General features: G+C 43.2%; 2 protein-coding genes and 1 long non-coding RNA gene across 4 annotated transcripts in view; all 3 read right to left on the bottom strand.

Annotated features, from left to right (window-relative positions):
* The window catches only part of LOC309372028, a 43,740-nt gene that overhangs the window by 2,823 nt on the left and 22,919 nt on the right, over positions 1-17,998 (bottom strand). The gene's annotated exons all lie outside the window — the stretch shown is intronic.
* Positions 17-11,161, bottom strand: PIGA (phosphatidylinositol glycan anchor biosynthesis class A). Of its 2 annotated transcripts, XM_081915136.1 has the most exons (7): positions 10,599-11,161; positions 8,133-8,913; positions 6,231-6,363; positions 4,005-4,137; positions 1,783-1,989; positions 760-1,019; positions 17-143 (listed from the first exon to the last, which is right to left on the bottom strand). In XM_081915136.1, the coding sequence occupies exons 2-6, from the start codon at positions 8,848-8,850 to the stop codon at positions 762-764; spliced, it is 1,449 nt and encodes a 482-aa protein (XP_081771262.1). In that variant the 5' UTR covers positions 8,851-8,913; positions 10,599-11,161; the 3' UTR covers positions 17-143; positions 760-761. The 2 variants fall into 2 exon arrangements, with proteins under 2 accessions (XP_081771262.1, XP_081771261.1); XM_081915135.1 differs by having other exon boundaries at positions 17-1,019.
* On the bottom strand, positions 12,904-17,859 carry GLRX5 (glutaredoxin 5). Its single transcript, XM_081916267.1, has 2 exons — positions 17,488-17,859; positions 12,904-14,940 (listed from the first exon to the last, which is right to left on the bottom strand). Exons 1-2 carry the CDS (start codon positions 17,807-17,809, stop codon positions 14,762-14,764), a joined length of 501 nt encoding a protein of 166 aa, XP_081772393.1. The 5' UTR covers positions 17,810-17,859; the 3' UTR covers positions 12,904-14,761.

The following is a 17,998-nucleotide window of genomic DNA, read 5'->3' as shown; positions in this document are numbered from 1 at the left end:
AAAGGGGAACCATAGGTTTTGGGTTGTTGTTGTTGTTTTTTACATAAAAGCAGAAGCTTCCAACCTTCTCCTTGTTGCACCCTGGAGATAGGGAGGCTCTCTTGGGCTTATCTGTGCAGCATGAAAGCAGTTTCCAGATGTGTCTGAACAAAACCATAAAAAGTAAATTGTAACACCAGCAAGAAGCAACTTCTTCCAAAGAAGACATTTTAAAATGTATATTCAGGAAAGCATGCAAAAAATTAAAATATGCTTATTTTCATACTGTTCATTAGTGCCCAAGAAACCTAAAGAAAGATTCAGTCCAATCTCCTCTATGGGACCTGTGTCTCACATTGGTGTCTGACCCTTAAAAAGCACACCTGACATCTAGAGTTACAATTTTGATCTCCACTTGGTTTGCGCTGGAACAGAAGGTTCATCTTTAAGGCTTGGGGGAAGGTAAGGATATTAAAAATAGGGAAAGCAGTAAAATTCCACCTATTCACCCAAGTCTTTCTTTCAGTAATTGCCACAATGCGATTCTCCATATTTAGACAAAATCATTCAGGTTGAAAGAAATGTGATCAGCTATTGTGGCAGGTCTTGGCAAGCATAACTATCCTAAGCCATTTTAGACTATCCTAATCTGAGGTAGAACATCTTCTTTCCAAAGATCAAGAAAAATTGTCCAATAATTTATAAAAAACATTGCTTGGCAAATGTAAATCTAACAGCCAATGCTAGACCATAGGAGAATGCAGTCCTGTTTGTTAGCACCTTTAACAGAACGAAGTCTTCTCTTTTTTGTTTTTATTGGGGAAATACTGTCGAGTCCATGCCCCGTTTTCTCCTGTAGCATTTATTGCAACATCAATAAGGTAATCTGGTGTCAGCCACCTCAAGAGGATCAGGAAAAGAAAGCTGAGCACAGCAAAAAGAGCAAAAATGCAGCCGGTCACTGGGCCACAGTGAGAGATTAGTCTGTCAAGTCGTTTGCCCATTGGTAATACAGTTTCACCTGCCACTCTGTCATACACCTAAGAAAGAAAGGGGGGGGGAATACATGAGGGTTGTCTGCAATGTTTAGATTGCATCATCTAGTAGGCAAGACATCTGCTTATAAGGCTGATTATATTCTAAGTCCAATACAGGGTGTACTTCTGCATATGCACAAGCACTTGTGGGGCTTAGGAGAGATCTCAGAAAGAGGTCCATAGGCAGCAGCTCTCTCTCAGCAGCAGGTCCACAGACTGTTTTGCAAGGGGAGGCTCTTGATTCTCAATAACATTGCATCTAGGGGAGGAGGAGAATTTACTCATCTGACTAGAGTTGCTCCAGTACAGAGTACAATGTATGTGAAGGTTTCTGGTGGAAATAAGTTAGGAGTATCTAGTAAAGACTGTTAGTTAGAAGGATTTCCACACCAACAAGCTAAACAACTAGGAGATGTTATGCAAGGGCCCAAGTGAAGGCAATTTTAATGAAGCTTGCAAATTATGCTACCAGCACAAGGAATTTGAGAACTTATTTCTGTTACGTAATATCACAACAAAGTATGACATAAAAACAACATATTTGTAGAGCTGCTCACCCTCCACTCTGAAAAATACTCAAGCCTCCCTGCTGAACCTTTGACCCTTCAGATGCTGCTGGGCTGCCATTGCCACCATCCTGACCACTGAGCACGCTTTTGGGGGCTGATGGGCATTGCAACACCTGGAGGGCCACAGGTTTCCCCCCCTACACTAAAACAAAGACCAGGAAAATATAATGGGTCTCAGAATATGGAAGTGTACCTACTTTTTCAGTTCTCTTTGCAACATCCTTCCAAGTATAGAAAGTTTTAACGTTGTTGTGTATTATTTCTGAAGACAGAAGCGATCCTGACTTCAGTTGACGAATTGCCTTTTCCAAACCATTACAGAGAGATTTCACGGAAGGTTCACATAAGATTATAAAATTATCTGGCAGCACCTCAGGAATCCCACCAACCCTTGTACTCACCACCTAAAATAGCAGGAAAATTCATATTATACTTATCAGGCAATTTAGGTTTCAAATCAATAATACAACACAGTAATGAATGTTTCACCTCCAAATGATCAGCTGTAAATGTATAAATAAATGTGTTGTCTTGCCCTTCCATCTAGGTGGCATAAATGGCTTTCTCAGCTTCTATCTCAACTTTTATCCTTATAGCAACACTGTGAGGTAAATCAGATGAAGAGTATATGAATGGCCCAAAATTACACAGGGAGACTCATGACTGTGGAAACTCCTCAAGAAAGGAGACACTTTCATTCAGCGCCATTTCTCTCTCCTTTGACCCCCTGCCCCATTGTCAAAACAGGTCACTTCTTGTCCAAACACCCTCCACCAGTACTAATATCTTACAAATCCATTAGACAAGCTGTTTTAATTTTGCTCTTTTGTATTAGATTGAAGGTGGCGTTTTGACATTATAAATCCATATTTTTATTTTTGCTATCAGCTTCCTTCAGTCTTTTTGAGGATAGACTGGATGTGGGACTTCCAGGAGAAAAGCTGGCTGGCTAGTCATTGACTGCTGACACTACAACAAGATAATTATGCTGTGATTAACAATAGGCAAAACATATACCTTTGTTATTACTCTCTACCTTTGAAGATAGGGAGATTAAAGGACCACAAGCTTAATGTAAGTCAACCGTATGATGCAGCAGCATCAACAGATGTATAACGTCCTGATCAAGGGAAGTCGTAATCCTACTCTACTCTGCCTTGGTCTGCCTTGGAATATATTGTCCAATTCAGGGTGCCACAATTGAAGGATGTCGACAAGCTGGGACATGTGCAGAGGAGGGCAACCAAGATGACCAAGGGTCTGGAAACCAAGACTAATTCTCAAAACTGAGCAGCACAACAGATATGCATAGCAGTTCCTAGAGGCTACATTTTTTATGTCTTCCTGCAATAGCCAGAAGGGGCGGTTTATCAATCACCTGGCAGGACACAATACATAGCTGGTGGATCATAAATTGAGATCCATGTGACAAAGGTGGAAATGCACCTTTCAGGGTTCATTATCCCACTGGAGCTGTGAGCAGTCACACCCCTGAGAAACAGAGAGAGGGCTTCTCCCAAAGTTCTGCAGGGCTGAAGGATACCAAAGAGTCCAGAGACCTCAGACTCCAGCCTCCCTGCAGCTTCAGAGAGATGCAAGGAGGAGAAACCAAACTCCTTCCCTTTGCTGTAGAAGCACCATCTCAACAACTTGCAGCAGGCAGAACCAATGAATAGATGAGCTGGATCGCTCCTCACCCATTCCTTGGTCTATGCCAGCCAAACATTACTAGAATAAAAAGAGCCAGTTAGGAATCTATAATTCCTCCTGGTCAGTTTCAGCAGTGCTTGCGACTTGCACTCTTTTCTGCCTAGCTTAATCTAGCAGCCACGACAGAAAACATGGAAGTCTATAATTACTTGAGAACATCCAGAGACTCAAAATGATTTTTTAAATTTAATCCAAACAGTGAGTGATCTTCTTCCAAATGAACCAAAATAAAATTTGATTTAATTCAATCTTTTACCTCAACATTTTCATTTTATATTGTTTTTCTTTCTCCTATATTGCTAAACTGTAGAATAATCTCTCCTTCACTAGATACACAATGTGGCAATCTAATGTTTAAAGCTGTCAATGAATTTTTTTAAGGATAATGATTGAGTCTTCAGTTGTCCAAATGCTGCTTTCTGAATCAAAGATGAGAATAAGACAAATAATCAAGGTTCAAACACACCTTGCATTCCTGAAATATGCAAGCCAGTTATGTTAAAATTCTACATAATGAATACAGAGAACTGACAATCAAGTTGTAAGTCCCATGCAAACTGATTCTTCATTTCCAAAGAACTTGTAGTTATAAGTGTAAACACTTCTGTCAGATATGTTATTCAAAAGTCTGCTTGTTAATGCGTAGTTGTATATTATGTTATTAAGAAAATGTCCAACTAGTCTCTCTAAACAAGGAAACTGTTTTTACCTGTAAGCCACAACTGGCAGCTTCCACAATTGCCATGCAAAATGCTTCGGTGAGAGAAGTGTTGAGAAAAATGTGTCCCTGAACCAAGACATTTCTAACATCCTGATGTTCTAAGGCTCCCAGGAGACGGACTCTGCATGCAATTAGAGAAAACAAGTTTTTAAAGGTAATCTTTGCAAAAGTCTTCATAACCATGTGTATGATCACAGTCAAACGTAAGCACTTGTCAATATCACTAATTTTGTGGCTTATGAACTTTCTTAGCTATTTACACTACTGACAATGATGGGCTGGACTGCATATCAAAACAAGCTCCACAATGCTTTTAAATGGCATTGGTTCACACATTCAGATACAATCCATAACGGGCATAATTCAGCCAACATTTAATGACACCACATAGAGAAAACTTTGTGATGACTATCCATTATGATAGTCTCCAGAATGGATTACTGTCATGTACTGTGAGGCTGACTTTTAAAATGGTGCAGACAGTTTAGCAGGCCCAAAACAGAGCAATGCAGTTATCTGCACTAGTTTCCATGTCATTTCTGGGCCTTATTTTAAGTCCTGGCATTAATTTTTAAAGCCCTAAACATATTGGGGCCAGGTTATTTAGAGGATTGCTCTTTGCCAATACAGTCAAACCTCGGTTGTCGAACATAATCTATTCCAGAAGCTCGTTCGGCTTCCAAAAAGTTCGAAAACTGAAGCGCAGCTTCCGATTGGTTTCAAGAGTTTTCTGCATTCAGCGGAAGCCGCATCAAATGTTCAGCTTCCAAAAACCATTCAGGAGCCGAAATGGTTTGGGAGCTGAAACATTCCAAAATGGAGCTGTTCAGGAACTGAGGTTTGACCGTATATACATTTTTCCTTTTCCACTTTCACTCGCCTAAAGAGATGGGCAACTAGCTGCCGTTTTATTCATTTAATTTTTTATTTTATTAAATTTGTACCCTGCCTTTCCTCCTAAAGGAGCAATTATGCTTATGGAACACTCTTCCCCAGGGAATGCCAACATTAAGACTTTTGTGCCAAGTAAAGAGCTGACTTTTGATAAAGTCCCTCACCAAAGGCTCACGGGGTAAGAGGAGAAGTCCTCTTGCAGATCAGTATTTTGTTAAGAAACAGGAAGCAGACTGTAGAATTAAAAGGACAGTTCGTTCAAAAGAGTGATGTAGAAAATGGGAGTTCAACAAGGATCAGTGTTATGACATTTGCTTTTTAACTTGCTCAAAAAATGACCAAGGGCTAGGAATGAGCAGGGAGGTAGCCAAATTTGCTAATGATACCAAGTTGTTCAAGCCGAACAAAACAAAAAGGGACTGTGAAGAGCTCCAGAAGGATTTCTCCAAACTGGGTGAATGGACAGTAAAATGGCAAAAAAATAAATCCAAACTTCACATACAGTCAAACCTCAGTTGTCAAACGTAATCCATTCTGGAAGCCCGTTTGGTTTCCAAAATGTTCGACAACTGAGGCATGGCTTCTGATTGGCTGCAAGACCCTCCTGCACTCAAGCAGAAGCCGTGTTGGCTGTTCGGCTTCCGAAAAACATTCAAAAACCCGAACTTTTACTTCTGGGGTTTCGGCTTTTGAGAGCCGAAATGTTCCAAAATGGGGGTGTTTGGGAGCCGAAGTTTGACTGTATATGCTAATGTAATCTGGACTGGTGGTGAATGACTAGGAACAAGACTTTGGGGCTATAGTGGCTAGTTCAGTGAAGAAGCTCAATGTGGACCAACAAGGAATAGAAGAAATACAAGTATCTTAAGAAAATAACTGGGCATCTTATTTAAACTGAGCAAGAAAGCAATTTTGAAAAGATTTTGAAGAACTGAATACTGATTGACCATCAAGCACCTTCCAGATTACAAATTTACATATTTGGAGGATTATCCACAGCGGATTATCAGACTGGTGTGCCACCCCCCACCCCCATGTGCACTGAGCTGCATACATGGAAAAGAGTGACTCACCTAAACGAATTTTGTAAGTTTATAATATGCCAGAATTGAGAGCACTCTTCCAAAACAAGAATGTTCCAGAAAAATCACAGCATGCTACCAAGTGCTGCTCAGTATCTGGCAGGATGGTGGAAATTATATGCAAATTTCATTAGCCATATGCACCTCCCCCTTGCAACCTTCCTCCCAATGCTCACCCAATTCTTCCTTTGACCCTTCAATCACCACAACAGTATTAAAACAAGAGCAAGGCAAGTACCTGTCATGCAGCTGGTATCTTTCCCGTACCTCTTCTAATACAATTCTTTTTGGTCCTTCTCCTCCAACTAAGAAATGTAAATCTGGGTACTTCTGACAAAGTTCAGGAATTATACCACTAAGCAAATCTATACCTGAAGACATAATATTTAGAGGCAGTTGGTATTTCAGATTTGTTACTTATCTACCTGACAAAGCATCCCATCATACGTCAGCATCAAAAGAAAATGACAAAAAACTGTGTTAATAAAATTGCAAATAAAAAACTATAGTGTACTGTATTGGGTTCCTTGATTTTTTACTGTGACCAGATTTAGAGTTTATTTTCTGAAGTTTACAAATTTACTTCAACTTTATCTTACTCCATAAAAATTTCATTACTGCTGCGAGATCTCAGTGGTACCTGATTTCTAAGTATCTGCTACACTACAAGCAAAGCTTTGTGCAAAAGTTGCTTATTGGGAAGTAGACAACAATCATATGTCCTACCCACAGAAGCAGGGAGGATTAATGGAGTGTCTTGAACAATTACTTTCTTCTAGCAGTTGCACTAGAAAACCTGTTTCCTCAAAAGTAAGTCCTCCTGGGTTCAGAAGAACTTACTCCCATGTAACACAAGACTGGAAGCAGTGAGGTGGCATGGCTACTGTCAGGAACAGCAGGGAATAAAGTCCACTGACAGAGAAAAGGTAGCAGGGATGGATTCTCTACTAGTATCTAAACTACTAGCCCAGAGGCAACAGTCCAAAAGGAAAATGCACTAGATATTGTGTAGGTGGATGCCTTGTACTGGTGAATGGAAGGTAGCACACTGCACTTTCACAATCATTCCCCCTAAATTAATTGCAGTCATATCCTGCCTTTCCTCCAAGGAGCTGTGCATGGCTTTCCCTTGCCTCATTTTATACTACGAAAAGCCCCGTGAAACAGTACAGGCGGAGAGATGACGTGACTCAGGGTCATGCTGAGCTTCACGGCAGAGCAAGAACTTCAACACTGGCTCCCCAATCTTAGTGTGACATTTACACAACAGCAAATTTTTTAAAGGCAAAACATTGTGCCAGTCAGTATTTTTCTTCTAAAAAAAATAAATGGTGCCGGTACAGCGTATCCCTGAGCATCCCAGAAAAAAACAACAACATTGGTGCCGGTGCTGAAGATAAAAATGTCTGCGAGAAAGAGTTAATGGGCCAATGCCTTTTTATTACTCTTTGCTCTGAATTTGTTGTCTATCCTAGGTTTTTGGTTTAGGCACCCCTATATCTCACAACATTCCTTTTTATTTTATGTATTTGCATGTTTGGAGGAACAGAACAAACTGTATGCATTATGACCGTTCTTCTAGACCCTCTACCTGCAACAACAATAGCTCTTGCTCAGGTCATCATGATCCTATGATATCACAGCAGTCTCACCTGTAGTTTCACTTGTTAAAACTGGCAGCCCCACGCAGTTCCTGCCAAGCAGCATGCGAATCCACATGCAACTGCATGCGGTCTGCCACAGATCTAAACAGGATTTTATACTTGCCAGGTCTTAAAATATTTAGGTGCCAGGCAGAAACTTTCCTCTATAACCAGGTCTTTGGCCTTTAACTATCTGTGACCTTTTAGAAGTGGGTGGGATGCTTTAAATGTATTTCTCTATTCTCTTTGTTTCAATGCATCTGTGTGGGGTTTATTGTCTTTTTGTTTGGCTGTAAGTCACTTTGGGCTTCCCTGGGTAAGATAAAACAACTGACAAATTTAGTAAATAATAAAATAATAATAAAACCAGCCATATCATGCAGCAAAACTTAAGTAAATTTAAAAGGTAGATACAAACAGAAAGGCAATTTCTGATCAACTCTATAGCATTAGAAAGAAGCAACATTAAGTGACACGTATATTTTGGATCTCATTACCTTTTCTATATACAAGCCTGCTGACAACAACAACAGTTATTGTGCTTTTGTTCCTTCTAGATACATCTGGAGTGAAGTCAGTAGGATCAACGGCATTGGGAATGACAGAAACTATTTCAGGATTCAGTGCTGCTCTCAACACAGTATTTTCCTTGCTAGTGTAAGAAACACATATTATGTGGTTTGTATCACATAGCGATACAGTCAAGAGTTTGTTTGTAAGCACCGAACTAACATCAGCAAATCCAAAAAGGGAATGGTCTGTAAAAACTGTCCGTAGTTGCATTGTCTTGGCATGGAACAGGGCATCATGAGCCATAGCAGAAAATGAACTATGGGCATGGACAATGGTGACTCTTTCACGTACAAATATATACCTGAGCAGAGGCAGGCTATGGAAGAGAGTTGTTGCAGTAGACTGGTTGTACATAACTCTTAATGGCAAATAATAGACTTTCAGTCCATTGGTGAGGTAACGAATGCCTTTACGGTCTTCATAAGCATGAGTGACAACGATAACTTTGTGTCCTCTTTCAATTAGGCACTGTGACAATTGGTAGATGTGGCTTTCCACTCCTCCCATGTTTGGATAAAAAAAGTCGGACACCATGCAAATACTATGAATTTTACTTGAACATGATGGAGATTTATGACAGTTCACCGTGGAAGAAGACAAGGGGGATAGGAACTGCATGTGATTTCCTCTTTGACCTGCCATAGTAGTTTAGCGATCAGTCTGAAAAGTAGACATTCAACATGAAGAAAAGGCTCCATCCATTTCCTAAAAGAGCAAAGAAAAAAATACACATTACACATCAAGGCTAAAAAAAACCTCACCACTTACAGAGGTCTTCATTGTACAGCACAATACTATGCATGCTTCTGTCAGAAATAAACCACATTCTGTTCAATAGCATTTATTCTTGTCCCTAGTAAGTGTGTTCAGTATTGCAGTGTTAGAATAAAGACTTTGGGGGAAGCATTATCATGCAATTTATATGCGTCCCACCCAGCGTTCAAAATTAACCAGTCGTCAGTTGCTTTTTGCAACTCAGGAGTGAGTGCCCCCCTTGCGACCGTTGAGATTTCCAGTCACGTGGTTTGCAACCGTAATCTCCTGTGGCTGGGTGAGAGCAGTGTCACTAACTGAAGTGTTCCCTTTCCACTTGCTCCTTTTGATATGCTGAGGAAGAGAAAACCCTTTCATTGTTGTACAAAGCTCTTTCACAGTTAAATGGATTGTTTTTCTCTTGCGAGGGATAGGTGTTACTGTCCCATACATGCCTAAACTTAAGTCCCACTGTGCTTGTTCACTGTACGACCTGTACCCTCCAAGTACCACAAAAAGGACCACATAAATTCTCTATGCAAAGGGTTTTTTTTACACATTTATGAAGATAAAGGTTTTGGTAAGCTACCTGCTCTAATTGCGTAAAAGAGGTTTGGTTTTTACTTTTGCTGCAATGAAACTGCTTTGCAACTTAGAATCATAAAATTGTAGAGTTGGAAATGACCCCAAGTCATCTAGGCCATGCATAGTCAACCTTTTTATACCTACCGCCCACTAATGCATCTTTCTTGATGGTAAAATTTCCTTACCACCCACCAGTGCTTGATGGAACAACCCCTGATCTAGACCAACCCCCTGCAATGCAGGAATCTCAACTAAAGCATCCATAACAAACAGCCATCCGACCTCTGTTTTAAAACCTCCAGTGAAGGAGACTTGATTGATTCTTTGTTTCAAAATAACTTGTCTTTTGTGCACAGCATTTATTCCATCTTTAGCTAAATCCCCCATCTTATCCTCATTTGGTTTAGTAATTGTCTTAAAAAAAAGTGCCTGTATGTATTGTTGTGGTGACTGAAACCTAGGTTGAGGGTGCCATTTCTCCTAGCTTTTCTGAATTATTATTATTATTATTTATTTATATCCCGCCCATCGTGCCGGGTTTCCACAGCTACTCTGGGAAGAACTCAATAGAATATTAAAAACTTCGCTATACAGGGCTGCCATCAGATGTCTTCTAAAAGTCAGGTAGCTGTTTATTTCCTCGACTTCTGAGGGGAGGCTGCTCCACAGAGCGGGCGACACTACTGAGACGGCTCTCTGCCTCACTAACACTGGTGCTGCCGCTGGGAGCTGCATTTCTGCAAGACTTTGGACTACAGCACCAGGAAAGCCAAGCTCAGCACAGGGATGCTCCAAGGGCACGAGGCTCTCCGGATCCCCGCAGGCACCGGAGCGGGAGCATTTCAGAGAAACGGGGCCTTATGGGATGACTATTCCTTATGACACCTGCCCAAGGCGACCCAAGGAGGCTTCCAGGCGACCAACAGCAGGCGAAGCCCCGGGGAGGGAGGCGGCCCACTCCTGAGAGGCTGACGGGCAAGAGCGGCGCTTCGAGTCCCCTCGGGGGAGAAGGGGGCCCGTGGGGCGGAGGCCCCGCGGGGCCTGAGGCTCACCTGGCGCCCGCGCGAGCGAGGGACTGGAGCGGCGCTTCTCCCGGCGCCCGGCTGCTCCTTCGGCCGCCGCTCCTCGGGGACCCTCGCGGCGGGAGGCGGCTCTTGCCCTTCTCGGAGCAACAGCAGGCGCCCAGACCCAGGCACCGCTTGGCCCACACGCCGCCTTCGGAGCGCGAGAGAAAGCGTCCAATGGAAGGGCAGCGCCCGGAGCACGTGGTGCAACGAAAGCCAATGCGGGCGCTCGCGGCGATTTCTCGAGGAAGCGACGCTGGACTGCGCGTTGATGTCTCCTCCGGCGCCTCCCTCCCTCCCTCCCTCCCGCCTCCCTAGGAGGGCCTCGAGGAGACGCCTCCGAGCAGGCCGCCCTTTGCCTGCCTGCCTGCCTTCACGTGGCCGCTTCCCAGCCTCCCGCCCTCGCCCCTCCTGCGGTGCCTCAGAGGGGCCTTGGACTACAAGTCCCATCAGCCCTGACGCCTGCCCTGCTCGCTAAGAGCAGCAGGGGGCAGGTCCTGCCCAGCCGCCCCGCAGCCCAAGCGCCCTCTGCAGGCAGCGATGGCCAGAGCAGGGCTGAGGCTGGCAGGCTCACCATCAAGTGGCAGCAGCACCCGCGTGCCTCTCCAGCCTGAGGCCGCCCAGAGGCCGAGTCCATGCTGATGTTCAGTGTGATCCTGGTGTCAAGCGTCCTGTTCCTGACGATCTAGAAGGGCATTCTGGCAGAGGTGGAACCCCCACTGCTGCACCCTTTCTGAGGCGAGTTTCAGGTGTGGCAAACAAAATCTGCCCTTTTCCCCCTATGGGGTATCCAAGAGCCCGTATAGAGTCCTTACATGCGTTCCCTAATGGTAGGAGAAAATAACAGAGGCCAACCAGAGAATATTGAGAAGCAGCGCATCTAGTGAGCCTGATCTTTATTGATCTTTAAATTCCCTGCCCTGGAACTCAAGACCACCCCTCCATACATACATCACAGAAGGGGTGTAACCCAAGACCATCCCCCACAAGCATACCTACATCACAGAAAAGGTGGTCCACAAGAGAAATTTGAATGTTGTTTTTCCTGTCTCCCAGGTTATCTGATAATGCCTTATCTGATTGCCTTTCCTGGTAGTCTGTCACCCTTTGAAATGGTGATTATTCAATTCCTGAGACAATGGGAGGGCTCCCTGACCGCCTCCCTCCTTGCAGAAAAAACATTTGATCAGCTTGGGAGTCAAAATGGTTTCAGGTCAGTCATCCTGTGTTGATCTATATGACCTTAAATTTTATTATTACACAGGCTAGGCATTGTGGCAGTGCCAGGGTGGAGGACATGGCTGTGCAGGTTCTGTGTGACATCTGCAACCGGACCATCCGTTCTGCGTGCGGTCAAGCAGATGCACCTCGCATGTGGGAGCTCTCGGCAGCAACGGATGGCACTCAAGCACCTCCTGGTGAATGACAAGCACTGCTTCCTGTACTGCTACGTGTCCAAGGTGGCCTGCTCGAACTGGAAGCACATTCTCAAGGTGCTGGACGGCATCCTGGGGAACGTGAACGCAAAGCATAAGCTCTCCCATCATATTGGACTTGAAACCAAACTTATGGGTGATGTTGCACAAGTGCAGACTAGACAGCATCATTTTTAGTCTTGGGTGCCTTGGGTTAGCAAAGCCAACTTTGTCTAACATATTTCCATTCACTTTATTATCATCTACATCTCTGTCAGTGCTGGAGTATGTGTTCCTACATACCAGGAATGAGGGAACACTTTTCCTCAAGGACAAGCTTCTGGGAGTCACATGTCTGCAATGGGTGGGGGGAGAGTGAAAAGTACACAGAGAAATGGAAGTGACATGACTGCAACATGTCACTTTCTCAATGCCCTCCAGCCTTCATGCTCCTTAATATTGTTGATAAGTCCTATTAAATTCTGAGTCGACATGGTTAGGATTGTGCTGTTAAAACTGTTCCTTATGTTTTCAGAGCTTTCCATCATACTGCTGGCTTTAAAAAATATCAGGAAATCTGTGAAGAGACAGGATTTTAAAAATCATGTTCTAGGCCCTTTACCTCAAAAGGAAACTTGAAATAATCACAGATCAATAATAGACAAATCTCTCAGATTATTTACTTGTATCCAATGGTACAAACTGCTCGCCTATTTAAAAATAGTGAGGGCCCTTATTTTACTACTACTGTAGCTGCACAAGAAATGTGTAAGCTTTCAATGAATATATTTTTGTGCCTAGAAACAGAAATATTAAGGGAGCTTGATATATGGAGGTTTTTTTTAAAAAAAAAATCAACAAATATTATGCTGTCTACATTTTTCAGTCCAACATGAAACAGATTTATTTCCTCATTCAACTGGATAGAAAATATATTTCAGTGAAGCACAAATCACTGCAGATTTGAAAAAACACATGTCCATGCATAACTTTACAAAATATTTCAGAATGTTAAACACCCAATTATTGGTTCCAAGGCTGTATCCCAAGGGGTTTGTGCACTTATATAAAAATGGGCACTAGCAATAAACTATGTCTGTGATACCAAAACTGCACATTTTCCATTTGGAGCCACAAAAAATTTATATATATTAAAGCACTGATTACAGACTTTATATTAATTGAGGCAGTCTTTTGGGCAGAGGTAGAAGTTACTTCCTGGCTTTTAATCTAAACTTCTGGCTTTCCCCCCAAACCCATTTATTGACTTTGGAAACAGTAATCATGACTACTGTGGTATTTGTTTTCAAGCTAAGAATTTACTGCACTCTTAATATGTGTCCCTAAATATAGACTGATTAGGTTCCTAAACTCTACACAAATAAAACGAAGGCATCAACTTCCTTCATTTTTCACTGAGAAGCAAAGGAAACTCACACTATGCCTAGAACACAATTTGCAAATTATGAAGATGATCCAAAGATGCTTCCAGATGCACAGCTCCTAGACCTACCCAATCACTGCTTTACATAGTGTTAGTTATGAGCAGACTTGCAATAGATTTCCCACACTGCAGGGATTATTGTGCCTTTTCCACATAAACACTCCACTAAGCTATGTTCACACTCACACCAGTGCAGAAGAGTACAATTCACATCCAGGCAACTGTTCATTAATAATTCCTCAATGGGATTTTTTAAAGCAGTTTCAATGCATTATAGTGCTTTTTAAAGAGCAACTGTCTTATTACTTAGATGCCCTTTAAGGAACTTTTAAAAACAACCCTGCTTTTTTTTCAACAACCCTAGCAACGGGAGAAGAAACAAACAGTAGCAGCAATGACCTTTCAAATATTTACTCAGAAGGAAATCCCACTGAGTTTAAATGGAGTTTATTCCTGTTATTAGCATTGTTGGGATTCAGGGGCATATGTGCTGGGATAAATCTTTGTAAGTTTCTGCTGGTGAAAGAAGAGTAGTCAGGTAACAAATGACCTTGAACTTGCCTAATTCAACCTATGCCTGATGTAAATCCCAAAGCAGTCACTTTAAATTTATTTGATTACTTCTTCAAACTATTTCATTCTCTCTCATCAGGTGCTTCAGTAAATAGTTACTTATTGCCGCACACCATTCTTAAATGCTTGTCCTTTCCTTTCCTTATTGTTTATTTTTAATCTGTTAAATTTCACCAGAGTGCATTAGCACCAATTTAAAAATAGCCACTACACATCTCAAAATGGAAGAGAAGTGCTAGGCCATCTGCACCTGTGGAACTAGCATTGTTCTTTCTTCTTTTAAAGTCAGACTTTATGCAGCATGGGGAAATATGAAATAACCACAGTGAAAGCACAGCAAAAACTTAATGATACTGTAAAGTGAGTAAATAAGAGTAACAGTTCTGGAGTATAAACAGCTAGTATGGAAACACCCCAGAAAAAGAAGTTCCACTTTTTGGTGACTCAAGCAAAATGAACACAAAATCATTAAAAATAGAAGTGAACTACTGATTTACTTTGATTGTAAAACATTTGATTTACAGAGCTATGCTTAAAAAAAATTCAAGACAGAATAGCCACATATCAGTCTATTGTACAGTAGAGTGGGTAACATAATGCTTAATGATAAAACCTCATTGTTAGTTCAAAAAGTTGCCTTTCTGAGCTAAATTGCATAAGGCTTTTCTGGTACCAAATTGTCAAAAGTTGTCTTTGTCAAAGTCATAACAGTCACTTGCTTATTTTTTTCCGTGGTTGTTCTCCGAATCCAGAAGTGCAGAGCGAATTCCTAATTTCTTAAGCTCCTCCACTAGGTCCCCGCTTTGATGCATCTGAAGTAGTATATCACAGCCCCCTACAAATTCACCATTCAGGAAGACCTGGGGAATAGTAGGCCAGTTGGAATAGTTTTTGATTCCTGAATCAAAACAGAAAGACAAATTAAACCAAATACATTAGACAACTTATAACAGTGTTTTTGAACTGGCAAGGCAGTTAAGACTATACTGGAGTAAAGAAAGGAAGCACACAACCCATAGCCTTTTAGCAAATATTATTGGCTTTAAGTCTGTATCACCTTCTCTCTTCTCCTCCTCAACTTGGGGCAGGGGACTGTGTAAAACACAATTTAAGCTGACAAAACTGACTAATTAAAGACCTGAGGTTTCCAAGCATGGAATTATGGAATTGAATCAGTTCATTCAAATTTAAAAAATGCTGCAGAGCCAATTATTTCAGATTAGAGACAGAAGTACCAAGGAGAAACACAAAACTATACAAGGGCATTTTGGAGCCAGGCAAGTGGAAAGCAGTAGTATATTGTTTAAGCTATATGGGGAACAGAGAAGCATTTCATTCCAACAACCCCATAGATTAAGCTTGTCCATTGCAATTTGAAATGGGGTTTCCCCACAATCAAATCCAGTACTGTACTTTAGCTACTTACAGAAAACTAGTGTGGTGCTGTAAACACATAGAATCATAGAGTTGGAAGGGATCCTAAGGGTCATCTAGTCCAGCCCCCTGCACACATAACCCCTTGTACACACAGCAAGTTTCCAAGATTGGTGTTAGGATATGGAGGATCCAGGATAATCTCATAACATTTGAGAAACACTGGCCTGAGGAATCATCAGTTCAGTTTGATTAATTCCCACAATTTAAAAAAAATGCTATCTAGATTTTTTTAAAAAAATTACAATACAGGCAACAACCATTTTGTGTGTGGGTTATGTTCCTGACCCCTGCACACATCAGTGGAGTGTGCATCAGCCCACTCTGCCCCCAGTGCACCCTCTTTTCTGCTGCATATTAATTAGGCGTGTATAAATCAATCATTGCCTGCAAAACACATGTTGCAGTTTATCCTTCCTCCAAAAAGTAGAGACCCTGGTTCCAGATTCTATCCAGCCACTTTCCCCCAAAGCAAAAGATTCTGCTCTCACTGCCCCATTTTTCCTTCAATTGTCTCTCTACATTCCATGGCTACTTAGCATGTTGAAACAGCACTGCATTCTTATCTTTACTATTACATTTATATCCCACATTTCCTTTCAAGGAGCTCATGGTAAAGCACATCATTCACCTCCACATTTTATTTTCACAACCAAGCTGTGAGGAAGGTTCAGCCAAGCCTGATTCACACAAGGTCACCTTCATGATTGAGTAGAAATGTTAAACCTGGTCTCCCAGGTCCTAGGCTAACACTCAAAACACTGCATTGGCTCTTGTTTCCTCCGTTAAGACTTTTCTTCTTGCAACTCATTCAAGATTCAAATTCTAGCCCTGATCCCTGGCCAACAGATTCACACAAACTACATGAAGACTTTCCTAATGCATTAAACAGAAATTTTTGAACAAAGATATAGCACTTCTTGGACCTAACCTTAAGTGTATTTGCATATTAAAAAAAAAGATATTTTACTGCTTTTCAACACCTATTTGCTCTGTTTGGCAAATACAAATTCTTTATCTCTGTCCAAATTATTTATCTATTCCCGACAGACATTTGGAGTTGAGGGAGTGGTGCAAGCTCTTGTGTATATTCTAGAAGTGCTCTGAAAAATGATACAATCTCATAACTCTTTAGAAGCCAGGCAAAAACGTTCCTCTTCAACCAGGCCTTTGGGTGATTTATATTCTACAGCCTTTTAAATGTGTTTGTGGGAGGGGGGTGTCATTGTCTTGCTTTGTTTTTAAGTATTTATTTTGTGCTTTTATCCTGTATTTTTATCTTCTGAACCACCCTGAGATCTTCGGATGAAGGGCAGTATATAAATTTAATAAATAATAAAATATTAAGAACAACTTATGCAAACCCCAAACTGGAAATCTCAATTTGGTCGCAGGGCCCTCCTGAGTTGCAAAAATAGACTGGCGATCCTACAAGGATCATCCGAGCACTTGCACGGACATCTCCATCCAGCTCCCATGTTGCGGGGAAGGCAGGACCAAAGAGCAACCGCTTCCCCTCACATTACTCGATAGCAGGAAAGGCCGGAGGAGAGAAGCGCTGGAGGCTACGGCAGCCTGGCTGGGTCCGTGTGTACACGCAACACTTCACACAGCCTTTCGGGAAACATCAGATTGAAGGGGAGAGGGGAGGGTTGTGCTCTTCTGCCGAAAGAGGCTCAGGGCGCCTGCAGGCAGTGGCACCCAGCAGCACCCACTTTCCCCGTTCTCCTCCTTGGGAAAGACTGGGCGAGGGGTGGCGGGGAGCGAGAACAGTCGTAACCCGCAGCCACGCTTCCCACCCGCCAGGCCACAGAAACCTAATGAGGAAGACTCCGTGGAACCACAGCAGGCCCTTCTAAGGAAAGAGGGGCGGGGGGGCCCACTGCTCAGGCCTTGGCAAACGCAGGCGGGCAGCAGCAGCGAGGTTTCCCGCCTCGGCCCGCCTTCCCCTCAGAGGGGCAGCCTCGCAGGGTGTCGCGGGCGCAGAGGCCCCTCCGCCGAGCCCGCCTACCTTGGCGCAGGCCGGGGTCCTGCAGGACGTCGTAGGCGCGGTAGTCGCTGACGCCGTGCAGGCGCAGGATCTGCACCACAGCGTTGCTGAAGCCGCACTGGGGCTGCGCGGGGCTGCCCTTCATGAACACCACCACCGGGTGAGCGCGCACCAGGCGCCCCACCGCCTCCTTCGACCCGGCGGCCGAAGCGACGCCCTCGCCGCCCTCCGCTTCGCCGCCTCCGGGGCCGGCCTGGCTCAGCGGCCGCGCCAAGAGTGTCGTGGGCCGCGCGCCCCGCCACCGCCGCAGGGCTGCGGGCAGCCGGCAGAAGGACCCGCTCATGGCTGCGGGCTCGCCGTAGGCTCCCTCAGGCGACCTCGCGGCCTAGCCAAAGGGACGCAGGCCACGGTTCCGCTTCTGTCACTCACGCTCGGGCTACCAATAATGTTTAAGCGGGGCTGCCTGCGCTTCCTTAGCACCGCCCCGTACGCGCCGCGACGGAAAGGCAGGCATTCCTGTCAGTCGAACTCA

This window comes from Podarcis melisellensis, assembly GCF_964234715.1.
Source record: "Podarcis melisellensis genome assembly, chromosome: 6".
Taxonomy (NCBI): Eukaryota; Metazoa; Chordata; class Lepidosauria; order Squamata; family Lacertidae; genus Podarcis; species Podarcis melisellensis.
The sequence above is the reverse complement of the archived record's forward strand: the minus strand, read 5'-3'. Positions and strand labels throughout refer to the sequence as shown.